The sequence below is a fragment of the Lycium barbarum genome, chromosome 2 (genome assembly GCF_019175385.1).
Source record: "Lycium barbarum isolate Lr01 chromosome 2, ASM1917538v2, whole genome shotgun sequence".
Taxonomy (NCBI): domain Eukaryota; kingdom Viridiplantae; phylum Streptophyta; class Magnoliopsida; order Solanales; family Solanaceae; genus Lycium; species Lycium barbarum.
Genome location: NC_083338.1, coordinates 152,819,194 through 152,836,432, shown reverse-complemented (window position 1 = coordinate 152,836,432; position 17,239 = coordinate 152,819,194). Strand labels below are relative to the sequence as shown.

At 32.9% G+C, this 17,239-nt stretch overlaps 2 protein-coding genes across 22 annotated transcripts; both read left to right on the top strand.

Moving 5' to 3' along the window:
• The first annotated feature begins 507 nt into the window (after window positions 1–507).
• Window positions 508–4,696, top strand: LOC132628251 (increased DNA methylation 3-like). The gene is made up of 3 exons (XM_060344019.1): window positions 508–678; window positions 2,626–3,051; window positions 4,259–4,696. The coding sequence occupies exons 2-3, from the start codon at window positions 2,697–2,699 to the stop codon at window positions 4,498–4,500; spliced, it is 597 nt and encodes a 198-aa protein (XP_060200002.1). The 5' UTR covers window positions 508–678; window positions 2,626–2,696; the 3' UTR covers window positions 4,501–4,696.
• Window positions 4,697–5,595: 899 nt separating this feature from the next.
• Window positions 5,596–11,523, top strand: LOC132628252 (peptidyl-prolyl cis-trans isomerase CYP59-like). Of its 21 annotated transcripts, none has more exons than XR_009578088.1 (8): window positions 5,598–5,759; window positions 6,144–6,200; window positions 6,431–6,535; window positions 6,598–6,705; window positions 7,457–7,555; window positions 8,441–8,578; window positions 10,050–10,274; window positions 11,078–11,523. XR_009578088.1 is itself a non-coding variant. In XM_060344021.1 (5 exons), exons 4-5 carry the CDS (start codon window positions 10,097–10,099, stop codon window positions 11,329–11,331), a joined length of 432 nt encoding a protein of 143 aa, XP_060200004.1. In that variant the 5' UTR covers window positions 5,627–5,759; window positions 6,431–6,705; window positions 8,452–8,578; window positions 10,050–10,096; the 3' UTR covers window positions 11,332–11,523. The 21 variants fall into 21 exon arrangements, 5 of the variants coding, with proteins under 5 accessions (XP_060200005.1, XP_060200006.1, XP_060200008.1 ...); XR_009578086.1 differs by having other exon boundaries at window positions 5,600–5,759; window positions 6,605–6,705; XR_009578089.1 differs by lacking the exon at window positions 7,457–7,555 and having other exon boundaries at window positions 5,599–5,759; window positions 8,387–8,578.
• The last annotated feature ends 5,716 nt before the right edge of the window (window positions 11,524–17,239 follow it).

The window sequence follows — 17,239 nt, the reverse complement described above, 5'->3', positions numbered from 1 at the left end:
AATAGTTGCCGAATACAAACTAGCAGTAAGTAGTAAACATAATACATATCTTTCATTCATAATTATGTGAAAGAGCATTAATACTTTACATTTACTCTTGAATTTTGCTAACCTACTGCCTTGTCGTATAGATCAGTATTGTACTCTTCCATCCCAAAATAATTGTCATACTTTCTACTTTATAAGAGTTAATTTATTTAATTTTCGGAGCTAAATTAGATTAGATTAATTTAATATTTTAAAGTTGAAATTGAGATATTGAAAAATTGTTGGAAAAGTATTATAAACGAGAATTCTTCTCATATTAATATGACGAAAATATACGTCTTAAAATATTGGTCAAAGCCATATAATTTGACTCTTGAAAAAAGAAAAGTGACATGTATTTTAGGACGGATGAAGTATGTATTTTTTAATTCTTAAATTTTGCCCTTTTAGTTACCCCTTAGCATTTTTAGTACTCGAGGGTCTTATTTGTACATTTGATCCAAATAGACACTTCTTTAATAAAAAATAAAATTTGGGAGGATGTTTCTCTAATTGACACGTAGTCCCTAATGTATTCACCGTTCCGGTGTCCTAATCTTCCATGTACTCCATTAAAGAACATCAAGATTAAGAAAAGGGTTAATGGTTAAGGGCCAAGTTCTTGAAGATTGAAGAGGAGTTTGATTCTGGGTTTGTCCATTTTTTCTGTTTTCAATTTTATCTTTAGGTATACTTACTTGATCAGTCTGAAATTAGGAGAACCCAATTAGCCATTTCAAGAAATAGAACTGCTGAAAATAAAGTTTGAATCTTTTCTAGTGTTAGAGGATAGGGCTCAGACCTTGCTGTTTTCCTCAGAATTCATAATCAAACTTGGTTAAGATCTTTGTTTTTTTTTTTTTTTTCCTTTTCCTTTTTGACTTTAAAGATGGTATATTTTTTCTATGTTTTAGATTTCTGTAAACAACTCTCCTGTTGCAAGATTTTTTTTTTTTGTGTGCAGTTCATTTACTGAGTTGAATTCTGTTTAGCTGGTTGTACGCAATTTATGCTCTTTCTCATTTTGAAATTTTCAAAAAAAGGTATGTAAATTCAATTATCAAGTTAAACTTATTTTGAATGGCTAATGAAGCTTTTTCAAGTATCCAGGTTGAGAAAAAGCTCCAAGAATCTCAATTTTTTTTTTTTTTGGAAGCATAAAAGTCTGAAGTTTTCTCCAAATGTGGATCAGTTTGCATTTTAGTTGGTTTCTTTATTTGCAATGAAATTGTTTAGGCTGTGTTATTCTAGCTAATATTATTGCTTAATTCGGAAAAGGAAAAAAAGAGAAGCTAAAGTAACTGAACATGTTCATCATTTCTGATTCCTCTCTTTGCCCTTTCTGCATAATCATTTGATCCAAAGTTTTGCAATGCTAGTTTAAGGATGAAATTTGCAGTTGATCATTATGTTAGCAATCAAGTGAAGAAAATAACATTTTGTGACCAACCCTTGTTTGGAAAAACTAACTAATAGTAATACCTGATGTGATGTGACCGACAAACGAGAAGTCTTTTCTTTTTCTACTTCTGTTCTTATAATTCTATGTACAATATGTTGGTTAAACATATTAATGTGTTACATTTCTTTAGCTAAATGTGTTCCTTTGAATGCCTTTGAGAAATTGGTTGATGATAGGGAAATTTGACATAGCTTCCAGAATTGGGCCATGCTTTGCAGCAATGGCTAGTTGATGAAAGCTGTTTTAGTAGCTTCCAGAATTGGGCCATGCTTTGCAGCAATGGCTAGTTGATGAAAGCTGTTTTAGTTAACGTCACAAATGAATGATGTAATCTGGTTCTTTATTTTGACACGCTAGACTGGTTTTTGACCTAACTGGTCTTGGGCCCATACATACTGGAGGTGGTTCCAGTTTTGGATGTGGATTGAGCAGAGGAAAACGGTTTCCTATGATAGTAGTGCTATACTCTATGGCTATTAAGACGTCATGAGCTCATTTAGTTATCCAGTTCGTCTAAATTTATGTTTTCACCTACTAGTAAGGTTGATATCAGCTTGGGAGGTTTTGGTTAATGCTTTACACTTAGCTGCTTGCTTACATTCAGTGGTTTAATGGCTTTGTTGAACATCTGTTGATCCTGGAGGTTCAGTTAATGCTTTAAATTGAGTAGCTTGCTTACGTTAATTAGGCGTTTGGACATGCGATTTGAAACCATGGTTTGAAATCAGCGTTTGGACATGCGATTTCATCTCATGGTTTCAAACCATGGGATGAAATCCCAAATAATCCAAAAAGGCATGATTTGGGGTTTCAAACCATGTCCAAACGGCACCTAAGGTTCAGTTCATGTTACATGTGTCTTTAAACTCTCTTTTCTTTATTTTATTGACCTCTTAACAGTGGGTATAATATAACCATAGGATAGATACTAGAAGCATTTTTCCTCAGTATTTGCCCATTCTGTAATAGACTTGTTTATAGATTATATGAAGTACTATAACATACAGATTATGGTATTTATCTGAATTTTTTTCATGCCCTAGAGTTCTTTCCTTTTTCCATTTTCAATTTTTTTTGGTAGTTGGTCTTTTTGGCCTTTTTCCTACCTGAGTTCTTCTTGCTTTTATTGTTGGCAGAATAAGTTGGATAAACTTTGAAGGCTTATGGTATGCTTCTGGTGAAGACATTATACATGGAAAGTTAGTAAATGTCAAAAATGGAATGCCTTAATCCTGAAAAGAAGGTTAAGAGAATAATTTGGAAGCGTTCCAAGGAGAAAGAGGAAGACACTGCTGAAAATGGTACGTCGATGATGAAGATGGAAGGCAATGTGAAAAAAAGGCCCCGTTCTGATTCAATGACCAGTGATTTAGACGGGCCTTGCATGATGTCCCTTCTCCCTCTTCCCCACTTGGAAGAATCTACCTCGGGGGCCCCTGTTGTCTTGACTGGAACAGCATGCAAAGGGGCAACTGGACCTCCTGTTGGAGTGGTTGATATTGGTGTTAGCTCATCTGCATACTATTTTCGTATTGCTCTACCTGGAGTCAAGAAAGATCCTGGTTTGTTACCTTATCTTTAACTTGTTTCTTTTTTATTATCTATTTGAATGTCTAATCTGCTTAAATTCTTAATCTGTGAAGATCCTGGAAATTAGTTTATTTCAAACTAATGTTACAATTAGTTATAGTACAATGTCCACACTGTAGACGGATCGTAAACAGGATTAATTCATGGAGCTTGTGCGTTGGCCAGTGCCACATGGTTTCCCTTTGACTGATTTTGCTCTACTAGATGAATAAGGCCTTGCAACTTAATTGAGCCTCAGATATTTGTGCTAGTAGCGACGTAACATCTTATATTGCTGATTTTTTTTTCTTCCACTGATCTTTAACTCAGGAATTTGTCATATTGCATTCAATGAAATACTCATCTTGTCTCATGTAAAAGTTTATGCTAAAATGAGGAAAATTTTCCTTGAGTATATAGAGTTGGAAGCATGCAGAATGCGAGGAATTTGGCTTGGCTTGGCTAGGCTAGTGCATTATGCTGCATGTCGCTGCTTGCGGCTATGGGGTTCGGATGAGTCTGTTATGAATTTATTGTCGTGCATTTAATGTTTGCACTGCCAATAATTGTTTAATTGATGATAAGATACCATTTCGACAGCAATTAAAAACTAGTAGATGGGAATTTCTCTGTGTTACTTGTTCATTTTCCTAATGAACACTATTGGTTAATGGACGGAGTCCATGATATAGACAAAGATATTAATCTTACAACCGTGTTCCTGTATTAAGTTTATAATGTTCCCTTGTGACGTCTGTTTGAGAAAGAAATATTTAGGTAAGTATTAGGTGGAGATGCTTCTCAATGTACGCTATCAGTATTGGCCTTGCTAAGATCCTTATAATTCTTTTTTCGACATCTAGAAACCATGACCTAATCATATAAGAAACTGTTTTTGATGAAGAAAAGACAAGCAATTATCATATAAGAAACTGTTGCTTTACTCTGACAGTAATTCTTGTATGTCAGACATCTCCAACTAGCACCCAGAAAGCGAAATTTCTCCAACTAACAGTCAGAAAGCAAAATTGCCGCAGGCATCAGAGTGCCCTCTTAGTTCTTGTTTTTCCTATTGATTGAGCCTGTTTTCTGATTTTACTTCAGAATTGTATCCATCGGCGCAAACAGTTTAAGAAACTTCCCTGATTAAGGTGGTGGTATCTTTTCATTGTTAATGAACTCTCTAACCCCTTGTTGCAGGTGAGTTCAACTGTGAGATTGAAAAAGATGGAAAGGTCCTTATTCGAGGGGTGACATCAACTGGTGTAAGAACCGTCTCAAGATATTCTCGGGTCTTTAATATGAAAATTCAGCAACAATGTCCATCTGGAGCTTTCACTGTCTCCTTTAGTTTGCCCGGCCCTGTCGATCCGACGTTGTTTTCACCGAATTTCAGATCTGATGGCATTTTTGAAGCTGTTGTAATGAAATACGAACCGTAGCTAGTACTTCATATTAACAACCATTAAAACTAGAAACCACCTTAGAAAGCTGCTTGCAGTGGAGTGTTGTTGATATGGGTTAATGGTAGCCAATGCGCTGTGTGTACTAACTTGTAGCTTATGTAATGTTTCGGACAACGACATGTTTTGCCATGTAAATAGAGCAAAAGTACGGTCCAAATGATTCCCTATTTCATTTTGATCCAAATGAAGGACTAATCCACTTACAAGGAAATCTTTTCCATGACTGAAAGCTAATTTTCTGAAGAAAATCAGCTGAAAAAGCATTTTATATTGTCCAAGATTGCTGCCTGATTTATTTTGAGGAGGTTGTCTTCTTCAGGATGCTAGAAAAAAAAATATGAAAAAAGATACTTCCGGCGGAATGAATAACATGAAAAGATTGAAACTTGAAACTCAATCATTAAGTTTCTTTCTTTATGAGGGAGTTCATCGACGACAGCTTCATCTGCAAATACATTCATGAAGTTATGTCGAACCGGAAGATAAATGATTGTTCTAGTCTTTTAATTTATCTTGAAATTTATATTATTCGGACCCTCTAAAAATATCATCGTACTCGTGAAATTTATATTGTTCGGACCCTCAAAAAATATCATTGTGCTCGTGTTGGATCTTAAAAAAAATACATAATTTTTAAAAAATCTTAATATTTTTAAAAGTCCGAACAACGTAAACTTTAAAGTGGCTTTTTAAGCTAATGTCTTTTATATATTTCTTTTCTTTTCTACATTATAGAAACAATGGTTTCAGCATGTCTGCGACTGCTAGAGTGCTAGAAGTCATTTAAGGAAAGCGAAGTAGCTTAGAGCCTGTTTGGATGGACTTATGCCTATAAGCTGTTTGCAGCTTATAAGTTAAAAAAAATAAGTTGGGGTAGTCTAACTTATTTTTTTTGGCTTATAAGCTGTTTTCAGCTTATAAGCTGCTTTAGATAAGCTGAGTCAAATGGGCCCAATTATTTTTTTGAGCTTATTTTAAGCACAAAATGACTTTAAGTTGGCCAGCCAAACACTCAAAAAAGCTGAAAACAGCTTATAAGTTACTTATAAGCCAATCCAAACGGGCTCTTAGTCTTTACCTAAGTAAATGAGTTATTACTAATAACACTTACGTGTCTTTTGGTAATTACTTATACATCTACGTGCATATTCAGATCATTACGTGTCTATTTGTTTCTCCGATGTTCTCGAGACTATCTGTGAATGCTGTTGCTCTCAAGGGCGTTGTATCCTAAGGTAAGTTTCTTTTTTTATTTTTGCTCATGTCTTCCTCCCTTTTTTCTTCTTAGAAAGAAAGCACCAAAGCTAGCAGGGAAAACAAATAAAGAAGAAATTGACGCTATTTTTTTTGTAACTTTTTAAAGGGCTTGCGTTATTCTCTGGGTGTTTTAAACAATTGGGATTTTAATGATTCCATATAAGGACATCCTTAGCACACCCATAATCCCATCTTCAAGAACAAGATAAGGGTTACTATGAGGAAACCTTGTACAAACAAATGAGTTAATGGGTGTTTTTGTTTTGTGTCAGTTAGATGTTTATATTGCTTCTCTTGCAGAATAATCTAAACCTACTTAGCTATGTTTGATATTTTTCCTGTTTTTTTTTTTTTTTTTGCAGTGTTAAGGTTATTATGTATGATGGACACCTTCACTCGTTGATATGTAGTTTCCTTAGGTATGTTATTAGTTTTCTTATTTATTGTTGGTATCATACTAAGACTGTCTCCCTGTTTTACTTAATTCTCACGGTAGCACCAGTCAAAATGTCGTCGGGTGCATGCCGATCGTTTACCTTAAAAACGTAATAAGTCTCATGGATTAGAACTCTGTTATTTCCTCCTTAGAGTTAGAGTTGTTACCCTCGCCAACTTCTTGACATTTTGATCAATGTATTTTGTTTGTTAGGTTGTTGGAGGGATTGCAGGAGGGAAGCTACAGAGTGAATTGGATAATGAAGCTTATTTGGATGAGAATCGCAGGCCTTTTAAAAATATGCAGTTCTTTGTCAATGTATTGTATCCACTGCTTTATTCCATTTTGTATAGGATTTCATTTAATTGGTAATTTCTAAGCTTTCAGAATCAAAACACACTGGCATATTGGATGATCCTTTTGACGATCTTTCCCAACGTGCTGACTTGATTCAAAATGCTTCGCCTGAAGGAAATCCAAAAGATGAGGTAAAGAATGTAGAACTTTTCGGCCTACTTGTTCATTCCCATGAGTTTCTACGCAAAATCATGTATGGATCCATATAATTTGAAGTGATTTAGTTTATAATTCAGTGTGTAAAATTTTTATATTGTGCTGGTAGAGAGATGCAACGGTAGTATGTCAAGTTTATTCCTTTGACGCGTCAGATCACTGTAAACAGTATATGGATGACCTTTTAACTTAGCCATTGTCAATGCCCAGATACGTTGCTCTCATTCTGGCGCCTAATGGCAATTGCATACTTCAGGTGCTCTCCTACCATATGTAGAACGTAAAGTAGGACCAACCTACAAATGATTTCTGATTGATTTCCTTTTGACTTAAGTTGGGTAGGGTAATTAAGTAGCAAAGTTTGACACCGTAGCTATTTTCTCTCTGTTCCATCATTCAATCAAATTTTAATGGTGTACTTTTTTAAAGTAAATTTTCTGCAGAATATTACTCTTTTGGAAAATTGATTATCTAGCTGCATCAATTGAACTATCTCTGTGTAGAGTATTCACTACAATTTCTACTGATCCAACTTTCTTTGATAAAAAAAGATGTTTCATTTGAACTTGGAGAATATATATCCTTTTCTCCTTTTTTTTTGGACCAAAAAAAAGATTCTATTAATTAGTGAGCAAAAAATACCCATGCTTCCCGAAATAACTTTTAAGTCTTTAACTGCTGTTTTGCATTTGCAAATCCATCAATCTTTGCCCTTTTCATATGCAGAAAGTTTACTACATAAAACAACCTGAAATCTGAATTGCCTGAATGTTGCTACTTGTGTTCTTCACCCATTACTTTGCGAGCTGCCTGAAAATGCATAAGGTATTAAGATCTACTTGAGCTTAGTCTTAAAATTGGGGTAACTTGAAGTTAGGGATATAAGCAGAAAAAAAGATATAATAGTTCTAGATCACGTATTTCTTTCACGTTAATCTTGAATCTGCATCCTCGGAAGCACCATTTAATGTGTGTATTTGCTGCATTAGGTTGTCATTATTTGACAGTCAAAATATTAAATCGGCGAGATTTCTGCTTTTGCGGGATCTAAACCACAGTTCAGCATTAAATTATAGAACTTAACCATGAGATTACGATTCATTAGTACATAAATCCTCTTTGAAACTTATGATAAATGTTGGTTAATTAAGTTCAATTACTAATGTCTGTTCTACTTTCGAATCAAAGTGCACGAATGCTGCTAACTTGAGAAATAAACAAGACTACTCTTGTCGTAAATCTGATTCAGCCAATTCCTTGTAAGAGAAATTTCACTAAATTTTCTCACTGGATTCCCGAAATCCCTTATTCCTTTTTATTTTAGAACCCTCCGTGAATTCCATTTACCCGATTCATTCCTTCACTAAGCTTAGTGTTTTGCCTTATGAGAGCAAGAGATAAAATTCTGTTTGTATGCAAAAATGCATTTACTTCTTTACTGAAAAAAGTCCTGGGGTTAGTCTTTGGGGCAAAATCTGGATTTGTTGTATGAAGAAATGGAAAACTGAACTTAATGAGTACTACAAGTTTTTGGTTTCCTCAGTGTTGGGAAAATTCAAGAAGGTGGAGAGTTTTTAGGTTGAAGTTGGTTGATGTCATAGATGCTGTCTTTATTTCCTTTGTTGTTTTTGGCTTTTGTTTTTTCCTATTGTATAGAAAAAAAGGAGTTTCAAACTTATCTACAAACAAAGATGTAACTGATTCAAACAGCCAAATGGCAGGAGAGATGTGTGTTTTACTCAATGTGGCAATTCAAGCTGGAACACTTGCTTTTCCATGCCTTCACCAGCTGCTATAAGAGTAAGGGCACACTCACTATGACACTCTTCTATGGGTGACTTCTACTAGGTATTTCTGCTCTTTTCTCCTTCAATTCACCAAGTTTCTGCTTTACTCTACCTTGTGCTTCATTTCTCATCTGCATTTGATTCATCTTTTATTTCAAGTTTTCCCTTTTTGCTTTGTTTATCACTTATCTGATCATCTCTTTTGATATGTTTCTTTGCTAACTTTTGTAGTTTTTAAAGATCTGATTTGATTCATTCCCTTGTTATTTGACGCTTGATACCTTTTGCTTAAGAATTTTGGTCTAGGTTCATTCTTTTGGATATCAGGTAGATTTCCTTACATCTTTGCCATGATTAAGAAGCTGAATTCCTTACTTGTTTTTGGCGATCAATCACATTAATTTCTTAAGGCCTGTTTGCTTACCTTCATCTGCTGGAAAAAGAAGTCGAAAAAAATTATAAGCATGAAAAACTGTGTTTCATTCACCTGACTAAGTTTTGCTTTCCTCTACATTGATCACCTGCATTTGTATTCTTCTTTAGAGATTTTTTTCCATTTTTTAGCTTTCTGATCTTATGATCTATGAGTTTGCTATATGTCTCCAAGCACCAGGCGGAGTCGTGCTAAATTTTACAGTTTTTAAGAATGACTTTCAATTCATTTTTTGGCTTGTTATATGATGCCAAGTAGATGATTTAAGATTTCTTGTCTAACATGTCTAGTTGGAGGAGAGGAACTAGGTTAAAGCGGAATTTAGACCAGAAAATGCATAAGGTATTGAGATCTACTTAAGCTTTGTCTTAAAATTGGGGTAATTGAAGGTAGAGATATAAGCAGAAAAAAAGATGTATTAGTTCTACATCACATGTTTCTTTCACCTTGATCTTGAATCTGCATCCTCGGAAGCACCATTTAATGTGTGTATTTGCTGCATTAGGTTGTAATTATTTGACAGTCAAAATATAAAATCGACGAGATTTCTGCTTTTGCTGGATCTAAACCATAGTTCAGTATTAAATTATAGAACTTAAGCATGAGATTACGATTCTTTAGTACATAAATCCTCTTTGAAACTTATGATAAATGTTGGTTAATTAAGTTCAGTTACTAATATCTGTTTTACTTCCGAATAAAAGTGCACGAATGCTGCTAACTTGAGAAATAAACAAGACTTGTCTCTCAGTGGGTTGTTTTCTTTCTTTGTGAAATAATTCCATGTTTTTTATATTCTGATTAGGAGATTGATTACAAATTTAGAGAGTTCTTGTGTCCTGATTCTTTTGAAAGTTCTACCTTCACATTTACTTTTCCCTTCCATATATCCCTATTCTTCTAACTGGCATGTTAACTCATAGCATACCTAAGAAATCGAGTTTATTGATGTTATTCAGAGCCAATCTTTTGTTTCTAACGACATCATATGGATATGAAGTTACCTTTCGAGTTACTTCCTACGTTCCGGTATTGCAAGCTATGAAAAAAACAAAAACAAAAACAAGGTCTTAGTACGCTTGAGTTTTCCCATCTGCAGGAAGGAATTTTTGAAGGAAACACTGGTGTAAGACTGAGTAGTTGAATATGCGTACAAAAAGGACAGCCCGCTGTAAGTATCCATATGAATACGAACCAGATGTCGTACAAACTGGAGCAGCCCAAGAGGGGAGAGCAGGATTTCCTAATGAGCCAGTGACTCTCTTTGTTACCAAAGATTCTTACAAGTATAAGGTTGTCCTGCCGGTTGTCCCGAGAAACCTGTGTAAGTTTGTTTCCTTCTCTATAATACATTGAAAACAGTTACTCTTTAGTGTGCTCTATCCATCAGTTTGATAAGCCGAGGTGAGTAATTCAGTAGATGAGATTAGGATTGAAGGCATTATATCAACACTTCTTTTACCTGGATTGCTCTTTCCGGTAAAAGTTTGGCCTGCAGTAATGTAATCCGGAACAACCTCTCTACCCACAAAGGTAGGGGTAAGGTCTGCGCACACCCCGCCAGACCGCAGTTGTGGGACCAAACAGGGTATGTTGTTCTTGTTGTAGTAATGTAATCGCGATTTCATTGGTTACTTAAACCAGTAAAAACATCTAAATAGACGTTACAAAATGAAAATGTCTTGACGGTTTTGCATTTTCGAAAAACTTGCATGTGCTTGCCTATAAAACTAGGTTAGAATCCATAATTGAAAAACTCCTCCTGCCATTCAACGGATGTGTTCTTCAGTTGTAGCGGCTGATTTGTAACCAGACTGTCCTCTAAAATCCCATTTTCCCATCAACAGGAATCAAAACACAAACTTGTCAAATACACAAAGTTGGTTCGGATTCCATAGAGAAGAAGTCTTTCTTTCTAGGGAGTATGTGTTTATTAAACCTAGCCTTACCTACCATTGACTTTTCCGCTTGAAGAGCTTATTCTTGATCAACTACGACAGTACAATGGTTGCATTATCCAATAAAATACTGACTCATACTTGAAGAATTTTTAGCAGTTGAACCTGATAGTCATAATGCTAAAGATTGAAGAGAACAGATAAATGACTGATGAAAAATTTATTGCAGACAAGTTGTCAGTTGAGGTTGAGTATAATGGGAAATTTGAGGTTGAAGGGATGGTATGTGATGATGAAATAACAAGCAGTGTGGTGCCAATTACGCTTAATAGAAACACTCAACGGATGTTTCCTCCACGTCACTTCACCATCGGTTTCTATTTGCCAGGACCTGCTAATCCAGAGAGTTTAACAACCCGGTTACTCTCAGATGGCGTTTTGGAAGGAGAATTGCGTAAACCTGGGGTTGCTGAGGCTCCATGAGAATGATTATCAGTCCGAATCGTCTGATTAATTGGACATGATTAGTTTGTAATCATAATTGAAACCAACTTCTTATTTTGGAAAAGCACCAGTTATTTTCAAACTGAAACTCTGTCTGTATCTTCCTTAACTGAGACTACCTGTTGCATTTGTTTGTGTAATGTGTAATATAGGGCTGAACTTTCTTGTTAAGTTAGTTCTTTCTTGATAACTTAGTAGCCCATATTGCTTCCCCCCACCCCCACCCCCCTCCCCCTCCCTTTTTTTTTTTTTTGGTTGTTTTGATTGGTTTTGTGTAAGCCATATTGCTTTTGCTTGCTGTCCTTGTCTTGATTATGTTGGGGGATTAAGACAACAATGGAAAGAATTGCTCGAGGTTTGATATTGATTTGGCCCATACACGATTCTCCTTAAATCGTATTGATGGTTTGACCCTAAACCGGATCAGGCGTGTTGTAGCACAACCTCTTATTTCTATTCACTAATTGTTCCAAAATAACTAAAAAGAATTCAAGGCTGATGTAAATACATATACAGAAATTTGCACTACTCAATTATAGATAGATATTTAAATCTTGATTGTTCAGATGGATAGTCTTTTGAAGCTGCTATATATGTATCTCTGATACGTGGATTCAATTTGAGAGCATGAAAAATAGTAGGGTTCTACTAATGGTTACAGTATAATTAACTACCATAATTCATTTTATTGAATTCTGTGTTGAAATTTTTTAATTTTCCATCAATAGCTACATGTTGTGTGATTAATAAAACTAATCAAATGGGGTTAAACTAGGTGTAAAGTAAAACATAGGTGCTACAGAAAATCATTCAGGATCCACAGGAAAGTGACAATATACACTCTTTTATATTTACCATATGTATACCTCTTAAATTGACATGCCTTAATTGATTGCATGATAAAGATCGAAATAATGTGTTAATTTGCGTTTAACAGAAAATATATCTCCAAAGTTAAAAATCGTCCGTTATAAAGTTAGTTCAAAAAAGAAAAATGAAGTAACATTCCATTACCATACTAAGAATTGGAAGATGAACAAAGCTAAGAAAAGAACTAGGGCTAACTGGAATATATTTGAGTCGAAAATAGGATCTCCGCTCCTTACAAATACCCACTGTTACAATTAAAGGATCAGGACGAAAAGTGTTAAAAATAGAAAATACAATGTGACGGATTCGTAAATAACAGTTCTTCTTACTTAAAAGATAACTGAGTTAACATGTAGTAAGCTTTTAAGACTTCTAGAGTCCATTTGACTTAGCTTAAAAAAAGTGGCTTATAAGCTGGTTTGATAAAAAAACAGCTTATAAGCCAAAAAAATAAGTTGGGCTACCTTAATTTTTTTTTTTTTTTTTAGCTTATTCTAAGCACTTTTCTAGATTATAAGCTGGTTTGCCAAACACCTATAAAACCAAAAAACAGCTTATAAGCTGGTTTGACCACTTATAAGTCAATCTAAACCGGCTCCTAATTAACTTCTGCTCCACTGTTAAGTACTTTTCCTCAAGCTCTATGTACCACCTCCGCAAGAATTGTATTCCCTATTCAACTCCAGATCGTATCAACAGCTGCAACAAAAGTGTTTAATCTTTCTTCAATTCCAAACATTCCATTCATCTCAATTCAACGGACGCATTAATTTTCAAAAATTAGGAACATGCTTAATAATTTGCGAGATGTTTCTCTAATTGGAAAAGGGGGGCAAATATACCCCTGTACTATCAGAAAAGCTTTAAATATACATTCGTTATACAGTCAAACCTCTCTATAATTGTCATTCGATATAACAACATTTCACTGTAACATTTTTCATGTTATATTTATTTTTCATGCTATATTTTACTTCTTTATAACAACATTCTACATATAACAACAGTGACATTCATTATAGCGGTACACTCTTTGTAAAATTACCTATCTATAACATCCATACTCAATTATTGTGTAATTAAATTTTATAAGAAATATACAACAACAACAACAACATACCCAATATAGTCCCACCAAGTGAGGTTCGGGGAGGGTAGTGTACACAGACCTTATCCTATCTTGTAAAAGTAAAGAAAAATATATTATGTATAAAAATAAAATATTAAATATTTATTGTAATCATCATTAATGTCATGGACATAGTAGAAGAGTCAACTGTGTTAAGCCCTTAGATAGTCTTCAAGGAAAAGCTATTGAATTGAATTTTTTTTTTGCTGAAAGTTTGGACAAAATTCTTCGTCAATTAAGCGTTATATTATCACCAAGAAACTGAAATTTGTGAAATGACCTACAATTGCAGAATTCTTATGTCAAACTTGAAATATTTAAATTCTCAATTAATTTTAAATGCATTTATTCCTTAGATTTTAATTCTTTATCGGTATGGTACGACTAGATATGGATTTATTAGTCTTTTCAAATTTTTATTAATGAGATATGAAAATTAATTGAGATTTTACAATTAACAAGTATATTGTTTTCGTTTATCTATATCTGTCTGTCTATCTATCTATCTATCTATCTATCTACCTACATATACTAAAAGCACGAATAATTTTCTCTAAATGTTGAACGACGAAAATATCTTCTAAATGTTGATCGACTTTTATGTCCTATGAAAGATTTCTTCAAGAAATTATTCAATTTTGGATAAAATTATAATGTTTAAAATTTACCTAATATTTAAGACTTTGAATTCAATTAAATAATCAACTGAAAATTTGTTATTTGACTTCTAACGTGAAATTAGAATCCTAAAAGTTATAAAAAACTAAACAGATCCTAGGCAAACGTGACAATACGGTGATAGACCATTCATCAAAATTTGTCATTAAATAGGAGTCCAAGTCTAAAATAAACTAAAACTACATAGACCTAATATACATAGACCTAATATATTTACGATACAAGTCTACGATAAACTAAAACTAAAAAGACCTTGTATATCCATAAGTAGTCTGCATGTTTTGTGTTAGCATTACTTTTTAGTTCTATAGACAGAGATCCAAAATTGTGTGACGCTAATTTTTTTTTTGGGGGAATAAATATAATGTATTCAACAATATGCTAGGGTTTAATTTTCATCTTGTGGAGCTCAATAACTATTTGTGATTTGTTGAATTATTTTTTCACTTATGCATTTCATTTATGGCTTGAATTCTTCTTCTAAAGCCATAGTTTTTGTGCAGGAATCTTTGCTCCAATTTGGCTATTGGGAAGCCTTCGTTGATTTTCAACCATAGCAGTAAGTCATGATTTACATCCATCATATCACATATATGTTTATTTGCATCATATTTTTCTTTACTGCATATAATGGGACGAGGTAAGTCATATATCACACAAAATAGTTTACTCAAAGTTTAGCATTATAAATTGAGTCATGTAAGGACAGGAATGTTTGTCCGCATACACAACATTGGATTTTTTATGTTGTTAGTAGTTTGGCAGGTGTATGTGCACGTATATAAACTTGTACGTAATATGTTAGTTTTTTGGTAAGTTTTAAGTGCAAAGCTTTGGAAGACGCGACTACTTGTTAAAAGATAACATGATAACTTCATATAATGAGGAAAGCGTTTCTTTTCGTCTATACAGATTGGGTTTAATATCTTTTATTTGTGTCTTTGGCTCTTGCATAAAATTTTGTGCGAATGTTGCATATGCACTTGGATGACGATATGCGGAGACATTTTTTTTTTAGGGAAAATGACCTAATAATACTATTTAAAACTACATATTACAAAATATAAAGATACTTTTCTTTATTTACAAAATATAACAATTTAATTACAAAACATATTAGACCTGAAAAAATTAAAAGTCCACCCTTCCCCCTTTTTCCTATCCTTTGTTTTATATTATTCAGATCCGTCCCACCCTTCCCTTCCCCTTCCCCTTCTCCCTGTTCTATATTTCCTTTGAAACTCCACAGCCCCACTCTTCCCTTTCCCTCTCCCTTCTCCCTGTTCTATATTTCCTCCCAAACTCCACAGCCAACACCCTTCCCTTCCCTTTTTTTTTTTTTTTTTTCCGTTCTCTGTTTCTATTATACAATTAAATATCATCAACCAAATCAAAAGTCTTTAATAAAAATGGAGGGATTGGTGTTTTTTTCAGATCTGCGTTTTTTCAAAATTCTGTGTTCTTCAAAGATGCCGCCGGAGCATGGTTTGAACTGGCTAATGTATTAATCTCTAATTCTCCAATTGGTGTGAAACGGCAAAACAAGGGAAATTTGTATGAAATTTTAAGCCCTACGCGAGATTTGAAGCGTGATTTTTTTTTTTCCAAATTTTGAAGCGAGATTCAAATTTGTATTTAAGTTGTATGATAATTGTATACCGAGTTTGTATGAAAATTGTATATTGAGTTTCCTATGTTGGTGTTGTTATTGTTGTTGTATCAAATTTGTACGAAAACTATATTACAATGTTACTGTAGTTATTTTCAATTTTTAAAAAGCTAACATGAACTTATACAAATTTACATAGTTATATACAAATTTCATATCCTTTTTATACAGTTTCCATATACGAAAAATGTGAGAATTCTGAGCCTTGAACATGATATACATATTTGATACAGTTTTTATACACGAAATTTTGAGGTGAAATTTTTAAGTTTTGAGCGAGATATACGCATTTCATATAGTTTCCATACACAATTTTGAGCAAAAATTTTCGTATATGTTTTGTAAAAAATTTATCGTTATGTTTTGTAAACTGAAAAGTATTGTCATATTTCATAAATATACCCTATTCAATATACGTATATATACGTCAATCTCCCATTTTTTTATGGTATGTAGTTGATCACCGAATTTAATTGAGTCCGGAGCCAAAATGACATATTTTTGCAGCCATTAGCCCAAAATAGGCTGCCTTTTTTTATACCACAATGGGTATTTCGTTGGATAACCAACGAAATACCCACACAACACTGTTCCGGTCAGTTGCATTTCGCTACAAGTGTAGCGAAATGCAACAATTTTTTTTTTGCATTTCGTGTATATTAGAACGAAATAGGTTTTTTTTTTTTTTTTTTTTTTTTTTTTTTTTTTTTTTTTTGTATTTCGTGAATTAATTCACGAAATATAAGTGATTTTTTTTGTATTTCGTGAATTAATTCACGAAATATAACTGTTTTTTTTTTTTTTTGCATTTCATGAATAAAAAAACGAAATATGGATTTTTTTTTATTTCATCTAAAAACGAAATTGGAAATATATATGAATTTTTTTTATTTCGTTCATCTAAAAACGAAATTGGAATATATATATATATATATATTTGCATTTCGTTGGTAGATCAACGAAATAGGATAAATTTTTTTTTTATTTCGTTGTTATACCAACGAAATAGGAAATTATAATTTATTTATTTTTTTGCATTTCGTGTATTAGAAAACGAAATAGGATAATTTTTTTTTTTTTGTATTTCGTTTATATAAAAAAATAGGAAAATAATTTGATATATATATATATATATATATATATATATTTATTTATTTATTTATTTATTTATTTTATTTCATTCATATACCAATGAAATAGGATGAATATATATATATATTTTGTATTTCATTTATATAAAAACGAAATAGATTTTTTTTTTTTCTGTTTATATACCAACGAAATGTTTTGTTCCATTTCGCAGGTGGAACAAGACATTTCGTTGGTATATAAATGAAAAAAAAATTATTTTCCTATTTCGTTTTTATATAAATGAATATATATATGTATGTATGTATGTATTCCTATTTCATTTTTATATAAACGAAATGAAAATAAAATCATTTTCCTATTTTTTTTATATAAACGAAATACAAAAATTTTTTTTTTATCCTATTTCGTTTTGTAATACACGAAATGCAAAAAAATAAATAAATTATAAT

What these genes read in the sequence shown, in the direction of transcription:
- LOC132628251 (XM_060344019.1), top strand. Translation starts at nt 2,697, where the DNA reads ATGTCAAAAATGGAATGCCTTAATCCTGAAAAGAAGGTTAAGAGAATA. An exon ending in TGGAGTCAAGAAAGATCCTG is followed by an intron (nt 3,052 to 4,258) that starts GTTTGTTACCTT and finishes CCCTTGTTGCAG; the next exon opens with GTGAGTTCAACTGTGAGATT.
- LOC132628252 (XM_060344021.1), top strand. Translation starts at nt 10,097, where the DNA reads ATGCGTACAAAAAGGACAGCCCGCTGTAAGTATCCATATGAATACGAA. An exon ending in GGTTGTCCCGAGAAACCTGT is followed by an intron (nt 10,275 to 11,077) that starts GTAAGTTTGTTT and finishes AATTTATTGCAG; the next exon opens with ACAAGTTGTCAGTTGAGGTT.